We start from the raw sequence: 27,255 nt of genomic DNA on the forward strand, positions 1-27,255 counted from the left end.
CTTAGGGATGTATAGTTTCCTTTTTTGATTTGCCCTCTTTTTCCATATTGTACAATATATAACAGAATAGTTCTCACAATTGTATATGGCTAATTACAAATATTGAGTATGTCTTTGCTTATAAAATTAGAGAACAAATATTATGTGTGGCCTAGTGGCCACTTGGGAAACTACAAAAATAGTTTAGGTATCAGTAACACCTTAATGGTTTTATTATTCAAAATTTGGTGCCTGGATTTAGAAAAGATAATATCTAAAAGTTTCAAATGTTTCATTACATGAGGCTATGAATGTAAGTCATAGATTTCTAAAGACAAATACTAAAATATTAGCTATAAAAATAGCATTTAAATTATGCAGAAAATACTTACAGATTTTTTTTTTGCCTGTTGTCTGCTTTGTTTTTTTTTTTTTAAGAACTGAGAGATGTCAAAAATATTCAAGAAATCAATGAAAAGCCACAAATAGATAATAGACCCTCAGAAGGTGTTGAGGAAATGTAATTAAAAACAAAATCTCCCAATCCAGAAAACCTCTCCACAAAGGTAATAGAAACAGAAAAGTTTTATTATTGAGTAAGCATTAAACCACATTGTGACACGCATCACAGGCAGTCTGCTAAAGACATTGCAAAGACAGAAAGAAATCTCTCTTTTACAGCGCCAAGTGGATACAACCCATTCAAAACAGGAAGGTTTTGCAACTTGGAGGCATGTGATAGCTGATAGGCCCATCTCCACCCAGGAAACTGGGAGACAAGAGTGTTATCTTCCTTAATGACTATATTTCAAAGACATGGCTCTAGGGTCCTTGAGGAAACATTCCTGAGTTGGGAGAGTGGCTAGATGCTTATTTAGCATTTCATTTTACAAAGTAAGTCTTGGGGAGGCAAGAGAGTTTTTAAAGTTTTTAACTTTAGCTTTAACATATATAAATCTGGTCATTGTTTCCTCTTTTTATATACATGTGGATAATTGCTGCTTTAGTCTGTGTATCTGCATCACTCAAGGTTTCCACCAACACCCAAATTTTCACCTTTGGGTTTCTTTCTGTAGTTTCTAAGACCTCCTCTGGAGGATGCTAAAACCTCCTTTGAGTTGAGGCCTAGATTTATTTCCTTTTTTGATTCCTTTTCCACTCTATATCAAGGGTCTCTTTTTAGTAGCCCTGCTGGGTTAGAAGGCTGCCTTGTAATGCAACCTCATTTCTCTCATAATTTAGTTGAGATCCATTTTAATTGCACCCCACCCTCACCAATTGTTCTATGGTATATTACTTAAGTTAGCACATAAGTACTCTACCAGCCTTCCATACCATTGAGTGCTAACTGGGATTGGAGCAAGGGGCCAATGACATACTTGGTCTATCAAAGAGACCTGAAAAGGTAAGTAGGGCTGGTCACAATTGCAGCTCTCCAATTAGCCTATTGAACAGCCGTGAGTTTTGTTTCTTGAAGAGAGAACGTATGGTGCCAGTAGGTGTCACCAAATTGTGGTCAAGTTTTAAGGCCTCATGTATACTGAATGGGCCACGTCTCAAATTAGCGCTGAGGTGTCAGGTGTACTTCATTCCTTCCATTCCTAACACATACACTAAAACCAGAGAATGCCATTCTGCTCAAAATTCTCAAACCCTATGTATTTGGATGTTTCTCTCCAAGTCCTGTCACACCACGCCTATCAAAATGGAAACACTCCGTTCCAGCAGGGTTACCAGCTAAAATACAGAAAAGCCAAATTAAATTCAATACAACCATGTTGAAACCACTGCAAACTTTCCGTCTCTCACTAATCCAAGAACGGATTGAGTTCTCCTAAACAGATTTAGAGATAAAAAAAAATAAAACCAGATGATTAAGAGTATGAAACCAGATCAAGTGCAAAAAACAAAAAGGCCAAACCAGCATTACTGCTCCTCAGGTGAAAGAGTGGGGGGCCCTGATAAGGGCCTTTTGTTTTGCTAAGGGAACGGAGACAAAAGCGCCAACACTTAGCCGCCGAAGCCGTAGAGGGTGCGGCCCTGGCGCTTGAGCGCGTAGACCACGTCCATGGCGGTGACCGTCTTGCGCTTGGCGTGCTCTGTGTAGGTGACGGCGTCCCGGATCACGTTCTCCAGGAAGACCTTGAGCACCCCGCGGGTCTCCTCGTAGATGAGGCCGGAGATGCGCTTGACGCCGCCACGCCGGGCCAGGCGCCGGATGGCGGGCTTGGTGATGCCCTGGATGTTGTCGCGCAGGACCTTGCGGTGGCGCTTGGCGCCGCCTTTGCCCAGACCCTTCCCACCTTTGCCACGGCCAGACATAGTGAGAAACAAAACTCCACAGCGTATTGTCGCCACCCCAGCCGGCGCAGGCTTTTATACATCCGTTGGCGGACCGAACTGAGAACCTAAGAAAAGAGGCGGGAAGTCTCGCCCGTGTGGGGGAGGGGCATATAACAGCAGCAAAAAAGGCTTTTTGTGTTCCCTTGTACTGTTTTGTACCATAGTAACTATTTTGTTATTATGCTTAAAGACTTTAAAAATTGCTTTTTCACGGGAACGCAAAATTTAAAACTTAGAAAATTTACATAGAGAAAATGAAAAAAGTGATTGCATAATACTCCAACACAAGCATTTTCTATGATATATTTTAAAATTTCTAGTATTTAACAATAACGTGCTTTCTAATTTTTTTTCTATTTTAAAGGAGGCCTATACATAAAAAAAAAAAAATTTACTTTCTCCTAAGAGGCTTACATCCTCTCTCCCCTTTCCCTGTGAAAAAGGTATTTAAACCATAATTCTAAGCAGCCTCTTTTGAGTTATTTGTTTTTCCCTGGGTGTCTGTATGTATACATGTCAAAAAACTTGTTTGTTTTTCTCTTGTTAATCTGTCTTTTATTACAGGGGTCTCAGCCAAGAAGTTAGAAGCATAGAGGGAAAATTACTTTTCCTTTCCTACATAATTCACATTTATTCTATTTGCATGTCGTTCAAATAAAGCACTTATAAAAATTTTTATTTTGTTTAAATTTCTAATATATTTGTATAAATCTTTACCTAAAATGGCATGTTTTAAAATGACTTCTAAACAGTATTCTATAGCTAAAATATACGTAGGATATAATCACATTAAGATCCTCCTTCAAGGTTCTCCATTTCCCAACCTTCAAATATAACCATTATATCAATAAAGAGGATATTTCTTATATAGTTTAAATCAATTATAGTAAGCATAGATAAAAGATATGAAAGAAGAAAGTTATAAAATCAAGAAGCTGCCTAAGGGGGAGGGAAGTTTGTCACTACTTTGGTTAGAAAGACTTCCTGAAAGACTCAGGAAAAGTTTCTTAATCTCCAGCCAAAAAGAACACCCTGAGTCTTTGCCCTTAAGCACTGCCCTTTGCCTAGTGTACCTACCCTTTTCCAAAACAGGAGACCCAAAATTCATTTGAGTATTGCTCTTTTATTATTCCACAAGAAATTCAAGTCTATTTACCATCTTTACTAGGAATTAGTCTTTTTTAGACAGTTCCCAGTCCTAAGACTAACAGCAGAAAACTAGATTTTTTTTCTTTTCAAAGAATTTAATCCTTGCTTCAGAATAATCAGCTGTGACATTTGGATTTAAATGAGGTTGTTAACAAACTTGGCAAACTGGAATAGAATACACCCAAGCAAATTGAGGGCACAAAGATTGCTTGGCCTAAGTGGTAACCTGACAAAGACAGATTAACAGGAGAAAAGCATACAAATTTCATTGAATTTTTATATGTACATGGTAGCCTTTGCAAGAGAATAAAGACCAAAGAAGTGACCAGACCAGGAAGATTTTACGCCTTTGAGACAAAGAAACAATAAACTTATGAAGAATTGACAAGACAAAGAGGTTTGGGCTAGGGGTAGCAAATGGTGAAGAAGTAACAAAGTTTGTTTATACAGCCTTCTGGGCCCTAAATTCCCTGTCTCTGGTGATAAGGACCGTGTCTCTCTTCGTCCTGGTACAGGGAGGGTACATTTGACATGGGAGATTTATCTCTTGCTTTCAGGGAAGAAGGGTGAGAGGTGGAGGGCAGTCAGAGTGACCTTCCTGCTTCTGCCATTTTCTCTAACACCTTCAGTTTATAAGATATTCAGTATGCCAAGGCACCATATTTTGGGGTAGCGCATGCTGAACCCCATCAGAATGAACAATGGCAAGTCTCTTTTCCTCCCTGGCCCACCTTCCGAAACCGCTTTCTTGAGAACATAAATTGCGCAAGCAAACCTGGACATCATTCCGGGCTTGTCCTTCTCCTTCACCACCCCCTGCAAGTCAGTCTGCAGCAAGCCCTAACCTTTCTGCCTCCTTTATCTGTTTATCTCCTTAAAAAATCTCCTTTTTATCCCCTCCTCCTCCTCTTTCTGACTGCTCTCTCTGCCATAGTTCAGACCCTCACCACTGGCTGCTATTTACAACTTCTTCAACTTGGATCTCACTCCCTTCCAATTTACTCTCAACTGAGCCATCAGAATAATAAATCTGAATCATACTTTTAACAAGATTTTGAAATCTGCATAGACTCTGCCTTCCCCTGGTAGATAAACTTTATATCACTTTTCAAGGTGTACAAAGCCCCTTGCTATCACTTCCTGCTTACCTTTCCACATTTATCTCCAGCCATTCCAGCCTCTAGCAGCTCTAAATGATTCCACCAGCCTACTCTGTGTTCAGACTCCTCAGCCTAGAGCACCCTTCCCCTCCCCCACTACAGGATCTTATCAAATTAGGCAGGCTCCATTTTGCTTATTTCTCAGTTTCTCTTTAGAGTCATTTTCTTAACTGTTTTGCCTGAGGATGCTGGGACTTTCCCATTTCAGGAATATTTCTTAGCACATATTAGGCATTCAAGAGCAGTTTGCTGAATAAATGTGAAAGAGTAAAAAATGGTAGACGGATTGAGTAAGCAAATTTCGAAGCTTGCCTTAAGAACAAGCACACTTACCATACTGTACTTTATTTCCTGCAATCTACACTCTCCAATTTCTTACTCTTGAGCAAAGATATAACAACAGTTCTGCAGTGGATTTCCTCCACCAGTAGCCCAACGTAGCCCCCCACACCAGACATGGCTTTTGGCTTCTCCTACCATCTGAGATACCAGGATTTTCTGCCAACACAGAAAGACACATTGCTTTACTGGATATATTATTTCAAAGAGAACTGAAGAGGTGGAGAAGGAAAAGAAATTTTGAGCTTTCCAACTCTTCACTCAGCCTGACACAAGAGAAAGGACTCAGGTTTACTTTTCAAACCATTATTGTCACAAAACTAAGTCATTTAATCCCTTTAACCATGCCTATAATTTTACAGGGGAGGATAGGAGGTGGTGGACCAGGGGCAAACTGTACAGAGAGGTAACTAGGTGAGAAAGGAGAAAGCAGAACACAATCTAAATTATGCTGCCTCATAACAAGTCACTAAGTCTGGTCAGGACTATTGTTTAAGATCACCTTATCTTCCAACTGTAAAGTTAGAGGTTTTAAAAGTTTACGGGAGGTTGTGGGCCTACTGCAGCTTTAGGAGCAAGCACTCAGACACTGACTGTAGAGTTCTGCTGCCTTGTCAAGTGAGACCTAACTTCCGGATCCTGCGCTAATTCCTTACTCCAATTCCAAGAGCAATAATTAGCATCTATCTATCCGGGGATAAACTGAAAGAAAACCCCAGGAACTGCTGTGACGTTCTGGCTACTTGCAGTACACGGCGGGATTTTCAAATACTTCCACAACCCAAAGGGCCGAGGTATTATTTGCATTATTAATTCTTCATTAAGGACACGAAGTTTTTGACATTAAAAGGCAACTGCAACTTAAACGTGCAAAAATATACACGAAGCAAGTCCCAAACTTATTTTACCTAGTTTTCCTCACGCGTTCCAGAAAGCATAAAAATAGTCATTTATACCTTAAACAGGACAATAGAGCCAATAGCGAACAAGCTCTTCCTTGGAAAACGTGGATGGCTCTAAAAAGAGCCTTTGGGGCGTGGACAAAGACGGACCTGTTGCTCTGCAGCTGATGGCTCACTTGGAGCTGGTGTACTTGGTGACGGCCTTGGTGCCCTCGGACACGGCGTGCTTGGCCAGCTCCCCGGGCAGCAGCAGGCGCACGGCCGTCTGGATCTCCCTGGACGTGATGGTCGAGCGCTTGTTGTAATGCGCCAGGCGCGACGCCTCGCCCGCGATGCGCTCGAAGATGTCGTTGACGAATGAGTTCATGATGCCCATGGCCTTGGACGAGATGCCGGTGTCGGGGTGGACCTGCTTCAGCACCTTGTACACGTACACGGAGTAGCTCTCCTTGCGGCTGCGCTTGCGCTTCTTGCCATCTTTCTTCTGGGCCTTGGTCACCGCCTTCTTAGAGCCCTTCTTCGGGGCGGGAGCGGACTTGGCTGGCTCAGGCATACTGAACGGTGGCGAAAGTGAAGCAAACAGCCCAACGGCCTCTCTTTAATTATAGTGGCTTATGCAAATTAGGTGGCGTCGAGGTCTCTGGTGATTGGCGGGTATCCTTTGTTACGTCACAATCCAGTTTTACCCAATCAAGCTACGCATTCTGCACAGTCACGTTTCCATTGGTCTAAATGAAAATAAAATATTAGCCAATCGTACACCTTCCTTTTCGCGCCCAGCAGTGCCTATAAACAATGTGTTTCGGTACTTTCGCTTTAGTCAGTCTTGACAACAGCTGTTTCGCGCTTAACCATGTCTGGACGAGGCAAGCAGGGTGGCAAGGCTCGCGCCAAGGCCAAGACGCGCTCTTCGCGGGCCGGGCTGCAGTTCCCCGTGGGCCGCGTGCACCGCCTGCTCCGCAAGGGCAACTATGCCGAGCGGGTGGGGGCCGGCGCGCCGGTGTACCTGGCGGCGGTGCTGGAGTACCTGACGGCCGAGATCCTGGAGCTGGCGGGCAACGCGGCCCGCGACAACAAGAAGACGCGCATCATCCCGCGCCACCTGCAGCTGGCCATCCGCAACGACGAGGAGCTCAACAAGCTGCTGGGCAAAGTCACCATCGCGCAGGGCGGCGTCCTGCCCAACATCCAGGCCGTGCTGCTGCCCAAGAAGACCGAGAGCCATCATAAGGCCAAGTAAAGAGCAAGATTGGAAACAACTACACAAAAGGCTCTTTTCAGAGCCACTTACATGGTCATAAAAAAGGTGACACTTGTGTTTTCAGTTGTTAATTGTTCAGTACAACTTGCTACGTGACACTTACACTTACTAGTTAAGCTTCAGTTGGTCCTAGCTTCTTTAATCTCTTTGTCCACATTACAGAACTGGTAGTTAGGAATTTTGCCAACAAAGTAAGTTGGCATTTGTGTTACGAGTAGGACTTAAAATGCATTAAGTTGAATCATCAGCAAGATCAATAAATTGACTCAGGATAATTACCTCGGTTCATGTCTGGAGTTAGCTGTAGGTGACAAGCATCTCTTGTACACAGGGGTGGTTTCCATAAATGATGCACAGAAACCCATTGGGGTGTCAGTAGGAAGACAGTAAATCTTTTTTAAAACTTTGAAGGATTTGTTTTCAATATGCTTACTGAAAGTCCTTGAATATAATTTATATTTATATCCTACCTATGTATATTACCATACTGCCAAATGAGTAGATGTTAAAGTTTAGTAGTCCAAGTTTGGTTGTAACAACAGTGGTACTGGATGCTATTAAATTGATTCCAGAAGCACTAATGATACCTATAGTTTGAAAAAATATGGATGCCTCTTCTGAAAATACCAAAAGCTATTTTGAGAATCGTGATATCAAAGATTCTGGTATGCTGTCCATATTTCTATATGGGCATAGCAAGTTCCTTTTATTCTAGGCCTAGGGAAGGATTGAAACATTTATGCTACTTACCAGTTTGCCACTCCAAACCAGGCACAAAAACTACTTCTTTTGTTTCCTCTTAGATTCTAATGTACTTAAGCTTTCCACAAATATTTACTTCACACTTAGGGTTCATGCATTAAGGATACAATGTTAAAAAGACACTGCCTATACTAAAGAAACTCAATCAAATAGGAGAAATACACAAAAGCAAACAACTAAAGCACAATGTAGCAAGGGAAGTAAGCACAGAATGTTAGGGGAGCATAGAGAAGTAAGATCTGTGAGAGGTAACGTCTCATCTGAGAATTAAAGAGATTGGGGAATTAGAGCAAAGTGTAGGGATTCCAGCAAAGAATGAGCATCACCAGACTCATCACTTGTGACATGTGCAGGCAAATGACAAGAAGGTGGATATTGGCAATAAGGAAGAGGTTACAAGAGATAGGAAAGTGCCAGAAGGGATGTGCAGGCCTCTCCCTTGATTTTAAATACCTTTTATATGCTAATAACTCCCAAATCTTTACATCCATCCCAGACTTGTCTCCTGAGTTCATACATTCATATTCATCTACTTTCTGAAATTCTTGTATATCTCCAGGAAACTCAAAATCATATCCCAGAGTGATCATCATCACTATATCCCCAATGATCCTTCTTTCATTACTTGGTATCATCATCTACCCACTAGCATGAGCCAAAATGGTCCAGTGTCATTGAGCATTCTTTTTTGTGTGCCATTACTATAGTAAAATTCAATTCCTTGTATGGGGTGATGAGAGCATGTTGAAAGCCCAGAAAGAGCCTAGGTAGAAGGCTACCAGACCATCAGTTTAGCCCATGTAATGTTTTGAGAGACATGAAGTATCCGTATCCACATACTTAGGAATGTGCACATAACTAGAACTACTCACTGCCCTTGAGTAATTCACATAATCAGAGCTGAAAGATTAATTTGGAGAAGTATATTGACTGCATATCTCCAGGAGAGAGTGCCCTACCCAGCCAGCAAAAGTATTGATAAGTGTAGAAAGGGCCATCTCTGTTGTGGACCCTTCCTGACTTACTAATACCTTAGTTTCCCAACCCGGAAGGAAAGAAGGCACCGCATACACACTCAAGAATACCAATCTGTTTAGAAATTGGCCTTAGATTGGATCAGCAGGGCCCCCAAGGAGGGGGTGGCAGGGAGGACACTACTTCCTTCCAAATATTGAATCTTCCTTTCCAGAGGAAGGCTGATTACTGAGAGCCGACACTCAATGCTTTATTTTGCTTAAGGTGTTGATTCAAATAGAACATATTAGAACATTTTAAACTGGTAACATATTAGCATTATCCTGAATTCCGTATGTGGAAATCGTAGATTCTACTTCCCGTGAACCCATTCACCGGAATGTAATGAGACTGATTATGATCGAATAGTTTGACAGTTGCACTAGTTATGTAACTTTAAAAAAAAATGTATTTGTAGGTAAATTCTACTTGAATGCTTAGATTAAAAATATTTTTGTTTTGGGCCACCCCCGTTGCTTAGCGGTTAAGTGTGCGCGCTCCGCTGCTGGCGCCCCGATTCGGATCCCGGGCGCGCACCGAGGCACCGCTTCTCCGGCCATGCTGAGGCCGCGTCCCACATACAGCAACTAGAAGGATGTGCAGCTATGACATACAACTATCTACTGGGGCTTTGGGGGGAAAGAAAATAAAATCTTAAAAAAAAAATTTTTTTGTTTTACCAGGGGGAAAGCATTGATGTACACCACCACAGCCACAGTTGGAAGGTAGTGTAAACTGGGGCACTAACCTGTCAAGACAGCTGAGAGAAAAAAAAAAAGCACTTGTAAGGAACTTCTGCCCCATAGTCTCCACTGGAGAACAATCTTCAGTCTCTAGAAAGCAAGATTGTAAAGTGCCTGGAAACGGAGCCTATCTTGTCAAAGGTAAAACTAATACCATTAAGGGTCACAGGGAAACAGTCCTTTTCAGTGTATATGTGGGTGGCTCTGAAAAGAGCCTTTGGGGATGAGTGGGAGACCTTGAGTCTTAGGCCCTTTCGCCGCGGATGCGGCGCGCGAGCTGGATGTCCTTGGGCATGATGGTGACGCGCTTGGCGTGGATGGCGCACAGGTTGGTGTCCTCGAAGAGCCCCACCAGGTAGGCCTCGCACGCCTCCTGCAGCGCCATCACAGCTGAGCTCTGGAAGCGCAGGTCGGTCTTGAAGTCCTGCGCGATCTCGCGCACCAGGCGCTGGAAGGGCAGCTTGCGGATCAGCAGCTCGGTGGACTTCTGGTAGCGGCGGATCTCGCGCAGCGCCACCGTGCCGGGCCGGTAGCGGTGGGGCTTCTTCACGCCGCCGGTGGCCGGGGCGCTCTTGCGAGCCGCCTTGGTAGCCAGCTGCTTGCGGGGCGCCTTGCCGCCGGTGGACTTGCGAGCTGTCTGCTTGGTGCGAGCCATCGTCTGAACGTTGGATTCGTGTAGGAAATGAAAGCTGGCCGCATTATTTATACTGAGAGTCAGAAGCTGATTGGACAAGAGGAGACTAGGCCCACCCAACTGGTAACCGGATTGGTTAAGAACTCGAAATTTTTATTTGTTGTGCCTCAAATCCTCTGATATTCTTAGTTGTCCATAGTCTCAATATTTTTTTTTTTCCTATTTTTCCTGTAAAGTTATTCGCTCTATACCAGCCATTTCCGGTAGAAATTAAATGCGAGCTACGTAAGAAATATAATGTTTCTAGGATCCACATTCGAACAAAATAAATCCAGGAGAAATTACTTTTAATAATATGTATTTTACTTAACCCAATAGATCCAAAACATTCATTTCAACATGTAATCAATAAAATTCTTAGATATTTTCATTCTTTTTTTATTTTGCACTAACTTCAAAATCATGTGTGTATTATACATGTACAGCACTTGTTCTAATTCTGATTAGCCTCGTGTCCAGTGATCACTAGCCACAATTGGCTAGTGGCTACCATACTGGATAGCTCAACTCTATACCCTTTCCCCTCAATTTTCTATCCTTTGAACAATTAAAAGCTTAAGAATTTTTTTTATTTTTCAGCAAGAAAAATATGATTTGCATGTGAGAAATTCTAGGGCTAATAACTTCCTAGAGAAACGCATCCTCAGACGAATTTCATTTTCAGATAATATAAAACAATTCCATTGCACCATAATTTTTCTACTATCCTAGAAATTCAAAATTTTAACAGAAATATACTTGCTCTTGTTTTATTAATTTGGGGGGTGGAGGGGTGCTGGCTTCACCAGGGGCATGAAGCAGTATATGTCTCTAATCTAACCGGGTTACTTGTAATTCCTTTGCTCTTAAAGAATGTAATTCCCCCCTACCAGTAACCTGTGGTTAGGACAAGCTAAATCACTCCTTGAGTTTCCATCCACATCCAATAGTTCTAATCAGCAACTGGCAAAACCATATGATAGTTTCCTTGCGTGTTAACTGATACATCTGACTGCCACTCCAAGGCCTAGAAGTGACCAAAGCCAGCAGTTACAAAAGAGAATATAAGTCCATCCGTGCATCAACAAGATCTTTAAATCACAATAAAAAGACAAATACATTTTAAAAATAGAATTTAGCATTTTTATCCTGACACAAACGACCATCACTTATCAGGCACCTCAATTAACTTTTCCAAAAAATAGGCTGACTAAAATTTTCCTTAGCTTAATTAAGAATATGAAACAAATTTATATACTGATATGAGATTAGGTCTTTCTCAGAAACCTAAAGGCTCAAAAATGAGTCTCTGGCCTAGCATAAGGGTTTGGGTATACCCCTGGATCCACGGTATGTTAATTGCTAAGACACAGAAAACAAGTGTCTTAAAACTGCCACATTTGCCCCGGCAAAAGCAAATAGCCCCATTACCAGAGACAGGGAGGAGGTGGGGGAATATGAGACTCAGCCAGCCTCTACGTTACCTAACTCAAGTTATGAAACTGATGTAGTTATCTATAGTGGGTTTTAGAAGTACCCAGAGTTGAAACCTTTAAAAGCTAGTGCTCAGTTCTTCCAAGCAAGTGGTAGGTGGCTCTGAAAAGAGCCTTTGGTTTGATTGGGAGGCTTGAGTTGCTGAAACGAGCGACTTCTACTTGCCCTTGGCCTTGTGATGACTCTCGGTCTTCTTGGGGAGCAGCACAGCCTGGATGTTGGGCAGGACTCCGCCCTGCGCGATGGTGACTTTGCCCAGCAGCTTGTTGAGCTCCTCGTCGTTGCGGATGGCCAGCTGCAGGTGGCGCGGGATGATGCGCGTCTTCTTGTTGTCGCGGGCCGCGTTGCCCGCCAGCTCCAGGATCTCGGCCGTCAGGTACTCCAGCACCGCCGCCAGGTACACCGGCGCGCCAGCTCCCACCCGCTCGGCATAGTTGCCCTTGCGGAGCAGGCGGTGCACTCGGCCCACGGGGAACTGCAGCCCGGCCCGCGAAGAGCGGGTCTTGGCCTTGGCGCGAGCCTTGCCGCCCTGCTTGCCTCGTCCAGACATGGTTAAGCGCGCAACAGCTGTTGTCAAGACTGACTAAAGCGAAAGTACCGAAACACATTGTTTATAGGCCCTGCTGGGCGCGAAAAGGAAGGTGTACGATTGGCTAATATTTTATTTTCATTTAGACCAATGGAAACGTGACTATGCAGAATGCGTATCTTGATTGGGTGAAACTGGATTGTGACGTAACCAAGGATACCCGCCAATCACCAGAGACCTCGACGCCACCTAATTTGCATAAGCCACTATAATTAAAGAGAGGCCGTTGGGCTGTTTGCTTCACTTTCGCCACCGTTCAGTATGCCTGAGCCAGCCAAGTCCGCTCCCGCCCCGAAGAAGGGCTCTAAGAAGGCGGTGACCAAGGCCCAGAAGAAAGATGGCAAGAAGCGCAAGCGCAGCCGCAAGGAGAGCTACTCCGTGTACGTGTACAAGGTGCTGAAGCAGGTCCACCCCGACACCGGCATCTCGTCCAAGGCCATGGGCATCATGAACTCGTTCGTCAACGACATCTTCGAGCGCATCGCGGGCGAGGCGTCGCGCCTGGCGCATTACAACAAGCGCTCGACCATCACGTCCAGGGAGATCCAGACGGCCGTGCGCCTGCTGCTGCCCGGGGAGCTGGCCAAGCACGCCGTGTCCGAGGGCACCAAGGCTGTCACCAAGTACACCAGCTCCAAGTGAGCAGGCCCGCAGCTACCCACAACCCAAAGGCTCTTTTCAGAGCCACTTAACTACCCAAGAAAGAGCTGGTGCACTTTGCCTATCAGTTCGAAAGGGATTGTGCTTTTGGGGCGACTGCGCGTGGTGTCTGAAAAATGGACATTTACCGCTGCACTTTTGCAAGCATCTCTGATATCAAAAAGTTTCTTCAATTTAGAGGAATTATTTGTTGAAGCTCTCCTCTGTTGAAGTTCAAACTCACTATGCACACCCATGTCTTTTCTCTTAGCACTTTGCCTCAGATCACAATGACCTACACAAGTGCAGGAAGGAAGGAACAAATCAGCAGTCTGAACAGCCTTTCAGCTCTTTACAAGAAAGAGTAGATGGCTCTGAAAAGAGCCTTTTACAAGATACAATGGAATCAGCCGCCGAAGCCGTAGAGGGTGCGGCCCTGGCGCTTGAGCGCGTAGACCACGTCCATGGCGGTGACCGTCTTGCGCTTGGCGTGCTCGGTGTAGGTGACGGCGTCCCGGATCACGTTCTCCAGGAAGACCTTGAGCACCCCGCGGGTCTCCTCGTAGATGAGGCCGGAGATGCGCTTGACGCCGCCGCGCCGGGCCAGGCGCCGGATGGCGGGCTTGGTGATGCCCTGGATGTTGTCGCGCAGGACCTTGCGGTGGCGCTTGGCACCACCCTTACCTAGTCCCTTCCCACCCTTGCCACGGCCGGACATGATGTTGAGAGTATAGACCAGAACTCTAAGAACAAAAGTCGAAAAACGGCGCTCTCGTGAGAAAAAAAAAAAAAAGAGGTCAGCCTTTTATTTGCATCCTTCGGACCAAATTGAAAACTAGAAGAACGCGGGCGGGAAAGCCTCGCAATTCTCGATCCACCCCCTTCCGTGTTCCTAACAAAGGTGGAGCAGGGGGCACCAGCCGAGGCTGCTCCCGAGTCGCTGAGGCCGTCTTGGATAAAGGTGAGGCAGGCTGCGCGGTGCCCTGGGAGGGGAGAAAGGATGCTGTAGACTCAGAGATGTAAATATTTTAGGCAAGAAAAAGCGATTAGTCAGTGAATATGGGTTTCCACTTGCTACCCGCCAAACTGCAGATGTAAACACAGGCTATAATGAAGCTCGCAGCCCAAGCTGGATTAGGAATGGAAGTACTGGCTTCTGACCCCAGCTACATTATTTGCTATGTGACCATAGATAAATTTACCCACTCTTGATTATTGATCTGTAGAGTGAACATGCTATTAGCAAACACACGGTGCACGACATGGCATGTTACAGTGCTCCATGTCTGTTAACCTGTTAGGATAGCTCTGTGAAGTAGGTGCTGTCATCACCTTCCTTTCTCAAGTAAGGCAAAACAGAAGCAATGTACCCAAGGTCACGGCACAAAAAAATAGGGTGAACGGAATTGAAGCAGCCAAAATTGAGTCTGTATTATTAGCAGTAGAATCTACTGCCTGTCTTAGGTCCTAATCCACCTCTGTGGAAACAGAAAGTGCAAATGAAGCACTGAAATAGGCCTTTGCTTTATCGGTCACTCTCACACGGTAACTTTTCATTTATTCAAATGTATTGGGCATTGACCACATTTCGAGTGCTGTGCTAGATCCTCAGCCCAGCTAGGCCACTTGGCTCTGTCTTGCAGCAAGTTACATAAGGTATACGACTCCATATCTTTTGTCTGTAAAGGGGGATAACTTGAAGATTGCAATGATAAATTTAAAGCTTAGCAGCATTTAGCCACTCCGTGTTCTCTTGTCCTCTTTGCTCTTGTGTCTTTGCATATGTATCAGAATCACATGAGATAATAAATGTGAAGGCACACCATGACAATAACAAAGCACTTGTCTACAAGAAAGCCAGTAAATCAATAGAGTTCTGGCCAAATTTCTATCAACGCTCTCCTGCCGCCTTTGTGCATTACAGTAGTAACAACACTTCAGTAGTGCTTTTCTATCTCCCTTTCAAGATTCTAAAAGAAATATCTGTTATAACAGACCAGCTCAAAATCAGTAAAACTTAACTATTTCTACCTTGCCTTGTAATAATATTCAATGACTTTACCAGCAAACAAAATACCAAAGTGGATTTTAAAATGTTTTTCTTGCTGCCGCCTAAACCCAACTGTATTTGCTAAATCATTTTTCCAGCCAATTAACGAACATTTTTTTTCTGCATCTACTGTTCACTATAGGTCGGTCATTGTATGCTGGGATAGGAATGGAAAACCGTGAATAAGACTTCCTGACTTTCTCAGTCACTACTGGTGGCCCTGAAAATTGGCAGAAATTTCATGGAGGAAAATTTGGAAATATCTATCAAAATTAATAATGTATATATTTTTACACTCAGCAACCCCACTTCTAGGAATTTACCATTCTTGAAAATGTGCAAAATGACATATGTGCAGGGTTTTTCAGCAGCCCAGTTTGTAGCACAAAAGACTGGAAGCAATGTGAATGATCAAAAATAAAGCAGTAAATCACAGTACATCATTCTATTTGATGCTAAAAGCAAATGAGACAGCTGTTTCTCATAATAATAGCAGCTAGTATTTATTGCTTGCTATGTTCCAGAAAGTATCCTAAAAAGTTCCTTACATGCATTAAATCATTTAATTTTCATAACAACATTTTGAGTTAAATTACCAGCATTATACCTGCTTTACAGATTATAAAATGGAGGTTCAGAGAGGTTGAGAAAATTGCCTGAGGTTGCACAGCTAATAAGTAGTAAAAACATAATTCAAAACAGTCTAGCCTCCCAATCCATATTTGTAACCACTGTGTACTATACGACCTCTCCAGGTATTGATAATCTGATGATGTCCAAGATTTACTGTCAAGTGCAAAAAGCAAGGTACAGGATAGTATGCAGTCGAATTTTGTATTAGTATGTTTGTATAAATGTAAAATATCTCTAGAAGGATACTAGATAAACTGCTAACATTGGTTAGCACTGAGGAAAGAAAGCTAGATGGCTTAGGGGGAGGGATGGATGGAGGATCTTTTCAATTGTAACCCTTTTATGCTCTTTAGTTTTGAATCGTATGTGTGCATTGTCCATACATAAATAAGTAAATAAATAAAACACAAAAGATAATAAATGCTTTGGTAGAGATGTGTATGGAAAGCCCACGGAGCACAGAATAAATAATATTACCAGTGGGGGTAGAGAGAGTACAAAACAGCATTCTAGGCAGATGAAGTAAGAAAATCGGGATCACATTCAAGGAATCAGAAATGGTTGGTGGGGCTAAAGTCTACAGAGGTGGGCAGAAGGGAGCAGCCCAAAGGGCTGAGCAAGTAGTCTGACTGAATGTTACACCAAGGGCTTCCTTCTATACTATGGGCAGGCTTCTCAAAATGATGACAGAACTTCAGGATAAAACAACTAGGTATGAACTGTGAAGAGCTTATCAAGTAAGATTCTGAAATATGCACAATTCTAGATGCCAATTTAACATTGTATGGTTATTTAAATGGAGCAGACTCTCAAATTATTTGTTAAATTAATCTAGTAGTCAGGATTTTCTTTGTTCCTCTGAGCATGAAGGAGAAAATGAAAGTACCATTGGTCCCTTTTGGAAATAGTACATAGTCTTTTTTTCACCAGTTAAAAAGAGAGATGTCAGGGCCGGCCCAGTGGCTTAGCGGTTAAGTGCACGAGCTCCGCTGCTGGCGGCCAGGGTTCGGATCCCTGAAGCGCACCGCTTCTCTCGCCATGCTGAGGCTGGGTCCCACATACAGCAACTAGAAGGTTGTGCAGCTATGACATACAACTACCTACTGGGGCTTTGGGGGAAAAATAAATAAAATTAAAAAAAAAAAAAGAGAGAGAGATGTCAAATACAACATTGCAACCCTCACAGCATGTGATCAGATAAGCCAATGGATAGAATTGCATGCTGCATAGATATATATCTAAGGGATGTGCGGCAATATCTAATGTTTGGATGTCCTAGGAGACCCCTTACAAATCAAATGACAGTCTGCATTTTTATTAACTGAGAACAAGCAACTTGTTAGTCGTTTTGAATACTGGCACAGAACCCCATATTGGACAAGAGAGAATCTAATGACACATTAGATCACATTCTTTTGAATATTTTTATAAAAGAGATTTGTACCTGTAGCTTCAGGGGAAAGGGACTATCTCCTTAGTTTTGACAATCATCTTATTAATTATAGACTTTGATTTCTAAGGCTAGGTTCTGAAATTTTATTAGTCAATATTACAAGAAAGAGCAGGCCTGAGTTCATATTTTACATGGAGGAATAGAAAAGAGGCTGAAGAGGATTTTATTTCATAACAAGAGAATAGGGGGCATGTAGTGTCCTTCAACAGGGCTTTATCTTCCACCATCTAGGAGGTCCTTCATTCTAATGTACACATTGGCTGATTGTCAATAATAAGGGTATTCTTTGGTTTTTGTTATTTTCATATGTTTACTGTAGGTACATTCCCCATCTTCTTTCATGCAAGTTTTTTTTCTAAATTGGTTCCCTATACCCTCATAGTCTCCTATAAGAACCTACTCTTCCATCTGTCTCAGAAAGTTTATAAGATCTGAGCTGTAACAAAGGCCTGAATAATGCATAGAGCTTAAGGCTGGAAAACCTTAAGCAGGGTCCTGCAAACCTGACATTCTCCGCTTGCCTGTCTTCCTCTGTGGTGTTTCATGAGCCTCTGCTGTAATAAACTGGATGTGGCAATGGAGTGCTTCAAGTGAGGACTTTATTAGGATGCTTGCATCTCAGGAATATATTCACGATAACAAAACTCACAAGAGATAGTCACCAAACTAGAATTCACTGTATAAATTGTAGTGGGAAATATGTCTGGCCTAAGAACTCACCGCAAGCTATTGATCAGAAATTGCTTCTGTGAGCAAAGAGTCAAAGTAAACGAAGTAGCCAGATTCCTAAGGAACATTTCCATAAATCTTTAGCATTATAACTTGTCTCTCTTTCCTCTTGGTATAATTGTATCTTAAACAGTCACACTCCCAATCCAGCTTGACCCAGTTGTCTTTCCTCGGTTGGTTTGAGGTATAGCTTGTCAACAGTCCTCACATTTCAGTTTTCCTTTTGTTCAGATTCTAAGCATTACATCAAAACTCCTATGCACATGTGTCATTAGATTGTTGGAATTTCACTTTATATCATTTTACATTTGACTGCATTATTTCTCAATATCTGAGAAATAGTAGAGGCTTGGAAGTACTTTGTAAGAATCTCATCCGTTTTATTCCTATTCATATTATAACCATATTTTATTTCTGACTGTCTCTTCAAATTCTGGGAAAGAACTTCAGTTAAGGCTTGTAAAACTGAATTCCTGGATGACAGCTCCAAAAGATGCACTCACATATTGGAGAGGTTAGCACAGTTCAGGCTCTCAAGTGTGTTGATTTGGAATCTCAGTATCTGTGTGGACAAAAAAGACTACAGACTCGGAATTTTCAAACAAGACTTTGTCACTTATAAAAGCTGTGCTGTAGGAAGAAAGAAAAAGGCGCAAGAAGACCCGCATGGTTAACCAAGCAAAAGAGTCCAACCTCCCACTTTGACCCACAGATCTTTCTGTCCTCCATGCAGCGAAGATAGGAGTTGGAACATTTAGATATTGGGACCCTGGTTCCTTGACAAAAAAAACAACTGAGGATCTGAGATCACAGAGGTGTGACTTCACCACCACAAAGAGGCAAATGCCATTATGGTCACTGTGCAATCACAGACAAGTCAGTGATGTTCATTATAGCTATCTGCAAAATAGGGGTTGAAAACTAGCCCAATTTCACCAGGAAGTTGTTTGAATCGAGTAAAAATATATGTAACAGGGAAATAATTCAGCATCATGCATTAAGGGAAGAAGAATAATATAGAAATTATTGCAATCTCTAGTTATAAGTCAGGCAAATCATTGTAGAGCCAGTAATTTTACCTCTATGTGACCCAATCAGCCAGTGTAAAAAAAATTAATTTATTTAATCATAAAACATGAGCACCTATTATATGACAGGCACTATTCTAGAATTGAGGATACACAGTAAAAAAAGAAACATGTGAAATTCCTGTTCTTGTGGCACGTTCAGGGGAGGATTGAGCCAGACAAAAAGTAAATTAACAAAATTCTTAATATGTGAGCAACTTGATAAGTGATTTGGATAAAAATAAAGCAGGGAAGGGGTAGGGAGTTGGGGATTGTGACTTTAAGCAGAGTATGCAGACAAGGCCCCACTGAGACCTCATTGGCATAAAGTGGTGAGAGTCACTATCTGGGGGAAGCCATTCCAGGTGGAAGAAACCACCCAAGTCAGGTCTCTGTGTAGCGTATTCTGGGAGCAGCAAGAGAGGCTAGTGGGTTTGGAGCACAGGGAGCCCTGGGGTGAGAAGTTTTGAGCTTCAAGTATCTGCCTCTTTTTCTTAGTCCAACTTAATTTCTGCATAGAGCCTCAAAAACCTGCGGTTCTTTAAATAGCTGCTGAAAAAATGCACTGTAAAATAAGAGAAAATGGCCCCACCTCTGCTAGATCTAGGAGACCAAACAATATTGTAGAACCGTCCCTAAAGAGGTGAATTCTAATGAAGGAGTCTTGTTCTCAGCCGTACCCCCAGCACCAAGAGCAGAAGCTCGAATGTACGGTGAATGAAAGGCATCCTGACAAATGTCTTTTTATAATACATAGCGCTTAGAGGGTGTCTTTTGGGAAGTTTTCTTATCCCTAATCATGCACTTAATGTTTTTTACTTTTCACATTTCATTCTACTCTCAGGGCCAACAATTTTATAACCAATCATGATTTTCGAAAATACATAAATTCTTAAAGAGGCCACAGGGAGACATGAACACTGATGTTCACTAAAGAATTACTTATGGTGGCAAAAAATTGGGGACAGTCCTATTGGGTAATACTGAGGGAGTAGACAAGGAAAATCCCTGTTTCTGGAGTTATTCTGGTTACTATTACTGCATAGTAAGCTTGGTGGTGTAAAACAAACATTTTTATTATAATATAATAAACATTTTATTATATTCATGGATTATTCTGTGGTCAGGAATGAGGACAGAGCATAGTGGGGATGGCTTTCTCTGCGCCAAGATGTTTGGGGCCTCAGGTGGAAGCTCACTGGCTTGTGGTGATTCTTGGGATAGCTGCTGAGGGCTGGAAGCATCTGTAGGCATCTTCACTCATTTGTCTAGCAACTGATACTGGCTGTCTGCTGGGACTGTCAGCCAAAGCATGTATATGTGGTCTGGGCTTCCTAACAGTATGGTGGCCTCGGAGAGGCCAGACTTCTCTTAGGATAGCTCAGGATTCCAAAGGCATGTCTCTTAGGACACCCGGACGGAAGCTGTGAATTCCCATCTCAAAATGAAAGTCAAAATCCTAACAAGATCATACACAGCATTGCCAGTTGTATATAAGATGATTCAGTGAGAGGGTACAAAGGTGGGAGCAGGGATTTCACTGTTAGAAAAGGCCCCTGAAAATCCAGACGTAACATACAAGGTCGTTTTACAAAAATTGTGCAGTCTTAAGGATAATTCTTTGTGTAGGACTGTCCTGAGCATCGCAGGACTTCCAGGATTGCTGGGCCTGACCTGTAAAAGCCAGTTGTGCCTCCAGCTATTGAGACCAAATACTCACGAATTTTCAAAATACCCCTCTAGGGGGCAGTATAGTTTTGTTGAAACCGTTGTTCAAAATGTAGGTTCTAGTGCCTCAGTCATGAATATTTGCCCCAAGAGATACCTATTAAGCCGTTTTACTTGCTGGCCCCATGGTGTAATGGTTAGCACTCTGGACTTTGAATCCAGCGATCCGAGTTCAAATCTCGGTGGGACCTTCCCTCGTTTTTTCTTCACTATTCTCCACGTGATCTCGTCCCTTAAAATCAGCGTTCTCCCTGTAATCCAGCCCACCATACTTAAGCCGTAATAAGCAGAAGTGTCACTGTCAGCCTTCGGAAGTCTGAGCCCGTCTGCTGGAGCGAGGCCATGTGCAGAAACCAGCACGGCGGAAGCAGCCGCCAATGCTATGACCTGTGCCCAGATCCGGGCGAGAAAGGGCTCGTCTCTCCGGTGTCTCCGCTTGGCTTGATTCCTAGAAAGGAATTTGTGTGTTCATAAAAAAAGGATTTCTTGTTTTTAAAAGAATGGCCACGTTACTCTACGACTGGAAAAGGGAGTCTGAACTGAGAAGTGATAAATATCTGATTTCAAAGCGATAAAGGCGGAGTGCTTCTGCTCTCCCTGGCGGCTTTACTCTCCACTGCACGCTCTGGGAGGATGGCAGTCAAGCCCACACAAGCAGAGCAAATGGATTAGCAGTCTGTGGCCTTAACCACTTTTAAGCCGCTTCTTTCCACGTAGCTGCAAACTTCTTAGATTCTTTAGTAGACTTACTTTTAGTAATACCTGCGCACTTTAAGTTGAGATTAAGTTGATCTGTGTGGTACTGTTCTTCCCACTGTAGGTAGCAGCCCATGAGTGAGCAGCCTCTGCTGTCACCTTAGACAATTCTAATACAGGACAAGTCCTTTCCACTTTGCTTGGGGCAGCTTTCTACATTTTAATGATCACTGCCCTAACCTGCCCACATCTCCAGCCCCATTTGTCACCCTTCCTGCCACACACATACTCCAAAATTAGCTTCTAGTCGCCAGCCACGGTCAAATTATTTCTTTTCTTCCATTTTTCTCCTCTCCACATTTTCTACCTGCAAAATATTTTTGCCCTCCCCCCCTCTGCCCTCATGTTACAAGGTCTAACTCTCTACTCATTCCTCAAATGCTAACTTAGATCTCTCAGCCCTTCTTACTGAGGCCTTCATTGACTCCCTTTATCTGGGCTTAAGTGCCCCATCTGTGTTTTTTCAGCATCCTAAAATCCCCTTCTCATATAATCTCATATTTTAATAGCTTGTTTAATAAGCCCTCCCTCCTGCTCTGGACAGCAAGTTCTCCCAGCAGAGGGACAAGTACTGTGGCCTTCCTTGTTCACCTTTCAGTTCTCAGTCCCACAGTGCCTGGTTCCTGATAGGGGTTAAAACATACTTGCTGAATGCATGAACTTGCTGCTAATCTGGTCTGATCACCCCAGAACCCGGGATAGCTCATGTCCATGTTTGGTTCCAAAACATTCTGCTCTGTTTCTTCCCGGATTTCTTCTCACCCCTTTTCTTTCCATGATCTCAAGTCTACGCACAGTCTAAGAACAAGTCTTTGCCCAAGACTGGAGCAGAAGTCTCCCTGGAGATGAACGTCAACCATGACTGTCTTAATGAGGCCACTCAATAACTAAAGGTAGGGAGGGCTGGGAGCGGGGGAGGGGCAGGCAGCTTTTATACCTTTTAGAGGAAGAAACAATAAATTTGTGAAGAATTGACAAGACAAAGAAGTTTGCAGTTGGGGTAGCAAATTAGTGAAGAAGTAACAAAATTTGTTTATACAGCCTTCTGGGCCCTAAATTCCCTGTCTCTGGTGATAAGCATGTCTCTCTACCTCCTGGTACAGGGAGGGTACGTTTCATATGGCAGAGTTGCATCCTGCGTTCAGGGGGTTAAAGGAGAGTCAAAGTGTCCTTCTTGCACTGGCTGATTCTTTAAGTAAACTTAATTCAAAATAATCAATATGCCAGAGTGCACACTTTGGGGTGACATAGTCTGCTCTCCTCCAGAACCAATTGGAAGACTTTGTCCAGTAAGAGCCACCTTGCAAAAATCCCACTGCAAGGGAATCCTACAAGAAGCCTGGTGTTTACAGGAAGAGTTACAGGGTTGTGGAGTTTTTCGTTGTTGTTTTTTGTTCGTTTTTGTTTGAGGTGTTGTATGGGTGTGTGTGTCTGTGTGTTTGGGGTGTTTTATGCGTGGATGGGTGGGTGTGGTGCCTATGGTCTCTGTCCACAAGAGGGCGCGCCGTCCTCAAAGCCTCCTCCAGCGTTTCTTGGCTTAAAACCTGCAGTCCTAGAAGGCAGCCCCAAACTGCAAGCCTTGAAATTCAATTTCTACTAGGCCGGCTCTCATCCGACAGCCATCGAATCGTAGTAAACTACTTGGAGCACAGCTGGACTCCCCTATACACTAAAGAAATTGCCGAAGCCCTCACTCCTAAACTCGTGCTGCTGAATATCTTCGCTCTCCGAGCCGGCAAAAAGCCACCAGGGGAGTTTATGAAGATACCAAGTTAGGAGCGACTCAGAACATTCACCAAGATCCATCACAGAAACTGACTTGTTTTGTGGGTTTTCGTAAAGTGCAGGCCCCTGTGTGTTTGCGGGAAACGGATATGGCAGGCGGGGGAGGGGAATGTTCTTGGCGTCCATTTGGAAGTCTCCTCTGCGCATATTTTCCTTTGGTGAAAGGGGAGCAGGGGCACCGCGGGGCTGTGCTCCGTCCTGAGAAAACTCCCGAGGGGCCCTTTCCTCACTCCTCTTCCCATCACCGCCCCCAAGTCGGAGTTGCGCTCCCAGGGCTGCTGGGTCCTCCTCCAGTCTCGGCGTCCAAGTACGTTTATTTCAGTTTTCCCTTAACACCAATGTCTGCCCTGTGAGTTTGGTAAAATCTTTCCATCATGCGTCCGCAAAAGCAGCATATACCACCCTAGTGAAAGAGGATTTTCCGTGAAAGCGATAGGATCTGATAAAGCAGAGTGAAGGAGCTCAGGCCTCTGCCTCAGGTCCTCACCTGTAAAATAGCGACAAAGGTCCCCATCTCACAGGGTGATTGTGAGCCTTAGGTGAGGTAACAATACAGACACTTGTCACAACCTAGCCCTGGGTAAGGGCTCAGTCTTAACGACCTTATTTGTTTTCCAGTGTAGAAAGGAAGAGAGAGAGGCTGCGGAGCACAAGTTCCGGAACCACTCGGGAGGAAATGCTGGGGTGGAGGGGAGGATTCCTGACACGTGAAAGTCAATGTTTCTCATTAAGACTCTGGGTAAAGGATGATTGGGTGCAGGCAAGTGACAGGCAAGCGTCCATGACTTAATCCTAGAGGAGGAAAAGCAGAATGTGCTTATACATTTTAGACAACCAGATCAGGGGATTTAGAAGAACTATGTCATCAAAGAATTTATGAAGCCGTGATAACCGGCGGGCCCCATGGTGTAATGGTCAGCACTCTGGACTCTGAATCCAGCGATCCGAGTTCAAATCTCGGTGGGACCTTAAACTAATCCATTTAATTGTATTCTCATATCTACTCTCTGCAAACTACTGGTTATTTTGCCATTTCTACCCAATCTTTCATATCCCAGCTCCCAGAAAAAAAATTGTTTTAATAAAATTTGCAAGAGATATTTTAACCACAATCAGTGAAGACCCTGTTTCTTCTACCGCAAATCCCCTTCCATCATTCTTCCCCATTTGTCAGTGGTATGTGTGTGTCCATGGGCATTTTGAGGAAGTTGAGCTGAAGACACACACATCTAGTTTGGGTTTAGTGGGATATCTTTATGCGTGCTGTGGTCTCTTCCATGTACTTAAGCTATTGCTAAGAATGCTCCTACAGCCCACTGTACCGACTCACTGGGAGTTGTGACGGGAAGATGCAGGGGAGGGACAGAGGCCATCCTTGACATGGACATGTTCTGCGTCATCTGGCACTGGAAGTATGAGGAGAGTGGAGGAGAAACAAGGTTTGAAATGTTTGAAGCCAGAAGATAGTCTGTGGAACATTCTTCCAATCATCGGTAAATGGAAGATTCAGTTTCTAGTCCAAATGCAAGTTCTTTCCCATCAGGAATACACTTGAAAATGCAGCATAGACGATTTTAATACACTGTATGTATTTTTTTCTTTCCTACACTCATGGGAATCACATGCAACCACATTTATCAGAATTTCAGAGTTTTCAGGCAAATCTGAAGCAGTACTACAAAAACAAGGCATCTGCAGCAGTTCATAAATTAAAAGAACAAAAATAGAGGACTTTTAAAATTCAGGACAATCTTAAAAATGTACATGACTTTACTAATAATGACTTGGAAACCAGAGAGACTCTTTTCTAAGCAACCAATTGTAGAAAATAGATTTCAATCAACCCTGCTAGAGGAAAGATTGAATTATCTTACTACTCTGTGTAGAAAATATGACAAAATTTTGTCATATGGAGAGATGATCAAAGATTACAAAGCCAAAACAATATAGGAAAAAAATGTTATAGAGATGTGTCAGGTAGTTAATTAGTAAAACATTATGTCACTTTTCTGGAATTTGTAGGCTTTTGGTATTTAACAGCCTTTTTTTTAAGGATTTTTTTTTTGTAATGAGATATAATCCACATATAACATTACATTAGTTTCAGGTGTACAACATAATGATATGATATTTGTACATATGGCAAAATGATCACCACAACAAGTTTAGTTAACATTCGTTAACTGCTGTTTAAACAGCAGCCCCTAGAAATTTTTATCTGCAGACATATGAGTTAACTGGGGGAAAAAAGTCTGGTCCCTTTCATTAAGTTTCAGTACAATTTTATTTTTCATATACTGTATAAGTACTTATCAAAAATTATATATTTGCTTTTTATTGATTGCATGCTACTATTAAATTTAAAAACAACTCAAACCAGAAAAAAAAAAACACTTATAATAGAGACTTACAAACACTGGAAATAACCAAAAATCATATTTCAATTTTTATATATTTTTGTTTCAGAGTAGTATGATAGTGTAATCAGTCACAGCCTTTAAGTGTAAAAATGTAATATATTGGGATAAAATTCCATGGCAGATATAGAATAGAAATGCCTTTGAAAGACAAAAAGAATTCATAAACATTTTTCAACTGTTAAATGTCAAGTATATTTTTAAAGGATGCTAGTGCACATCAAATTGTTAGTTTTTAGGTTCCAACGGACAAAATTCAATGAGCGATTAAACTCTTTTAATGTTCAAATTTTACGATTTACTGGTAATAACCTTCTTTGGAATGATTTAAATTTATGAAGAAGTTCATTTTATTTTATTTATTTTATTGAGGTAATATTGATTTATAACATTATATAAATTTCAGGTGTACATCATTATATTTTGACTTCTATATAGACTATGTGGTGTTCACCACCAAAAATCCAGTTACCATCCATCACCATACAAATGTGCCCCTTTACCTCTTTTGTCCTCCCTCCATCGCCTTCCCCTCTGGTAAGCACCAATCTGTTCTCTGTATCTATGTGTTTGTTTATTGTTGTTGTTTTATTATTTTTGTTGTTGTTGTTTATTGCAGTAACATTGGTTTATAACACTATAAATTTCAGGTGTACATCATTATACTTCTATTTCTGCATGGATTACATCATGTTCTCATTATTGCTGTTGTTTTAAAAGAAACATTTTAGAAGACCACTGGAAAACAATGTTTGAGAGCACAAAAATATTGTGACAATTCATAAAGACTCTAAGGAATTAAAATAGCTTGAAGACACTGTCCTTGGTTAAAACAATGAAGTGATGGACCACAGCAGCCCCCTCCCCATCATCTCAGACTCATTCATTTCTAACTTTCAGGTGGATTTTTTTCTTCCGTGAATTTCCCGTTTGACTACATTTAAGGTGATTTGTATTTTTATTATGATTTCTTAGGCTTTCACTGACGCACGTTTTAATTAAGCCTTTGTTGCTCAATTATTTCCTATGCAATAGTTTCCAAGTAAATATTTCTTTTCTGAGTTCCTTTATTAATTGCAACTATATGTTTTATTTTATATTTTGTATTTAAATCACTAATCCATCTGGAACTTGAGTTTTACATGGTTGAGAAGTAAATGTCCATCTTTGTTTTCCTCCATAGGCAAAGTTAGTCGTGAGCCATGACAATTTATTTTTACAATCACCTTTGCCTGCTAAATTGAAATATCAACTTTGTCATATGTTAAGTTCCATGTATCTTTGTATCCATTTTTTTAATTTATCTATTTCCCTCTGTGTATACTTATGATGATGCTAAGATCTTCTGATTAGATATTCTCTTAGTACATTTTACTTCCCCAAGAGCATTCTTCCCCTGGTATTTGACATTTTCAGGTACAGGGGAATAAGAAGATCAAGAGGGAGAAGTTGGAGACTCAAATAATGTTTCATTTTATAATTTCCAGCTTCCGGTAAAGAATTGAGAACAAATTGGGCTGCTGATGAGCATACCTATGAACCGGTTGCCTGGAGTAGAGAAATCCCAGGAGTTGGATTCCAGTCCTTTGG

The 27,255-nt window shown here is 42.4% G+C and overlaps 4 protein-coding genes and 2 non-coding genes across 6 annotated transcripts; 4 read left to right on the forward strand and 2 right to left on the reverse strand.

Moving 5' to 3' along the window:
• Positions 1 to 1,937: 1,937 nt before the first annotated feature.
• On the reverse strand, positions 1,938 to 13,780 carry LOC131414013 (uncharacterized). The gene is made up of 4 exons (XM_058555049.1): positions 13,483 to 13,780; positions 12,044 to 12,090; positions 9,977 to 10,310; positions 1,938 to 2,315 (listed from the first exon to the last, which is right to left on the reverse strand). The coding sequence occupies exons 1-4, from the start codon at positions 13,763 to 13,765 to the stop codon at positions 1,990 to 1,992; spliced, it is 990 nt and encodes a 329-aa protein (XP_058411032.1). The 5' UTR covers positions 13,766 to 13,780; the 3' UTR covers positions 1,938 to 1,989.
• Positions 5,980 to 6,440, reverse strand: LOC131414009 (histone H2B type 1-C/E/F/G/I). Its single transcript, XM_058555047.1, has one exon. The coding sequence runs from the start codon at positions 6,423 to 6,425 to the stop codon at positions 6,045 to 6,047; it is 381 nt and encodes a 126-aa protein (XP_058411030.1). The 5' UTR covers positions 6,426 to 6,440; the 3' UTR covers positions 5,980 to 6,044.
• Positions 6,726 to 7,156, forward strand: LOC131414002 (histone H2A type 1-H). The gene has a single exon (XM_058555039.1). The coding sequence runs from the start codon at positions 6,726 to 6,728 to the stop codon at positions 7,110 to 7,112; it is 387 nt and encodes a 128-aa protein (XP_058411022.1). The 3' UTR covers positions 7,113 to 7,156.
• LOC131414007 (histone H2B type 1-C/E/F/G/I) lies at positions 12,655 to 13,095 on the forward strand. Its single transcript, XM_058555045.1, has one exon. It carries the CDS (start codon positions 12,670 to 12,672, stop codon positions 13,048 to 13,050), a length of 381 nt encoding a protein of 126 aa, XP_058411028.1. The 5' UTR covers positions 12,655 to 12,669; the 3' UTR covers positions 13,051 to 13,095.
• A 7,046-nt stretch (positions 13,781 to 20,826) lies between the features above and the next one.
• TRNAQ-UUG (transfer RNA glutamine (anticodon UUG)) lies at positions 20,827 to 20,898 on the forward strand. Its single transcript has one exon. It is a non-coding gene; the product is annotated as a tRNA-Gln (tRNA).
• Positions 20,899 to 24,145: 3,247 nt separating this feature from the next.
• Positions 24,146 to 24,217, forward strand: TRNAQ-CUG (transfer RNA glutamine (anticodon CUG)). The gene has a single exon. It is a non-coding gene; the product is annotated as a tRNA-Gln (tRNA).
• Positions 24,218 to 27,255: the final 3,038 nt, after the last annotated feature.

The sequence above is a fragment of the Diceros bicornis genome, chromosome 14 (assembly GCF_020826845.1).
Source record: "Diceros bicornis minor isolate mBicDic1 chromosome 14, mDicBic1.mat.cur, whole genome shotgun sequence".
Classification (NCBI taxonomy): domain Eukaryota; kingdom Metazoa; phylum Chordata; class Mammalia; order Perissodactyla; family Rhinocerotidae; genus Diceros; species Diceros bicornis.

Bases quoted from the DNA above. Each gene is read 5' to 3' on its own strand.
- LOC131414007 (XM_058555045.1), top strand. From the start codon at position 12,670: ATGCCTGAGCCAGCCAAGTCCGCTCCCGCCCCGAAGAAGGGCTCTAAG.
- LOC131414002 (XM_058555039.1), top strand. From the start codon at position 6,726: ATGTCTGGACGAGGCAAGCAGGGTGGCAAGGCTCGCGCCAAGGCCAAG.
- LOC131414009 (XM_058555047.1), bottom strand. From the start codon at position 6,425: ATGCCTGAGCCAGCCAAGTCCGCTCCCGCCCCGAAGAAGGGCTCTAAG.
- LOC131414013 (XM_058555049.1), bottom strand. From the start codon at position 13,765: ATGTCCGGCCGTGGCAAGGGTGGGAAGGGACTAGGTAAGGGTGGTGCC. The intron at 12,091-13,482 runs GCCGCACCCTCT...AACGACGAGGAG, and splicing joins CTACGCGCTCAAGCGCCAGG to CTCAACAAGCTGCTGGGCAA. The intron at 10,311-12,043 runs GCCCAACATCCA...TCCAACGTTCAG, and splicing joins ATCGCGCAGGGCGGAGTCCT to ACGATGGCTCGCACCAAGCA.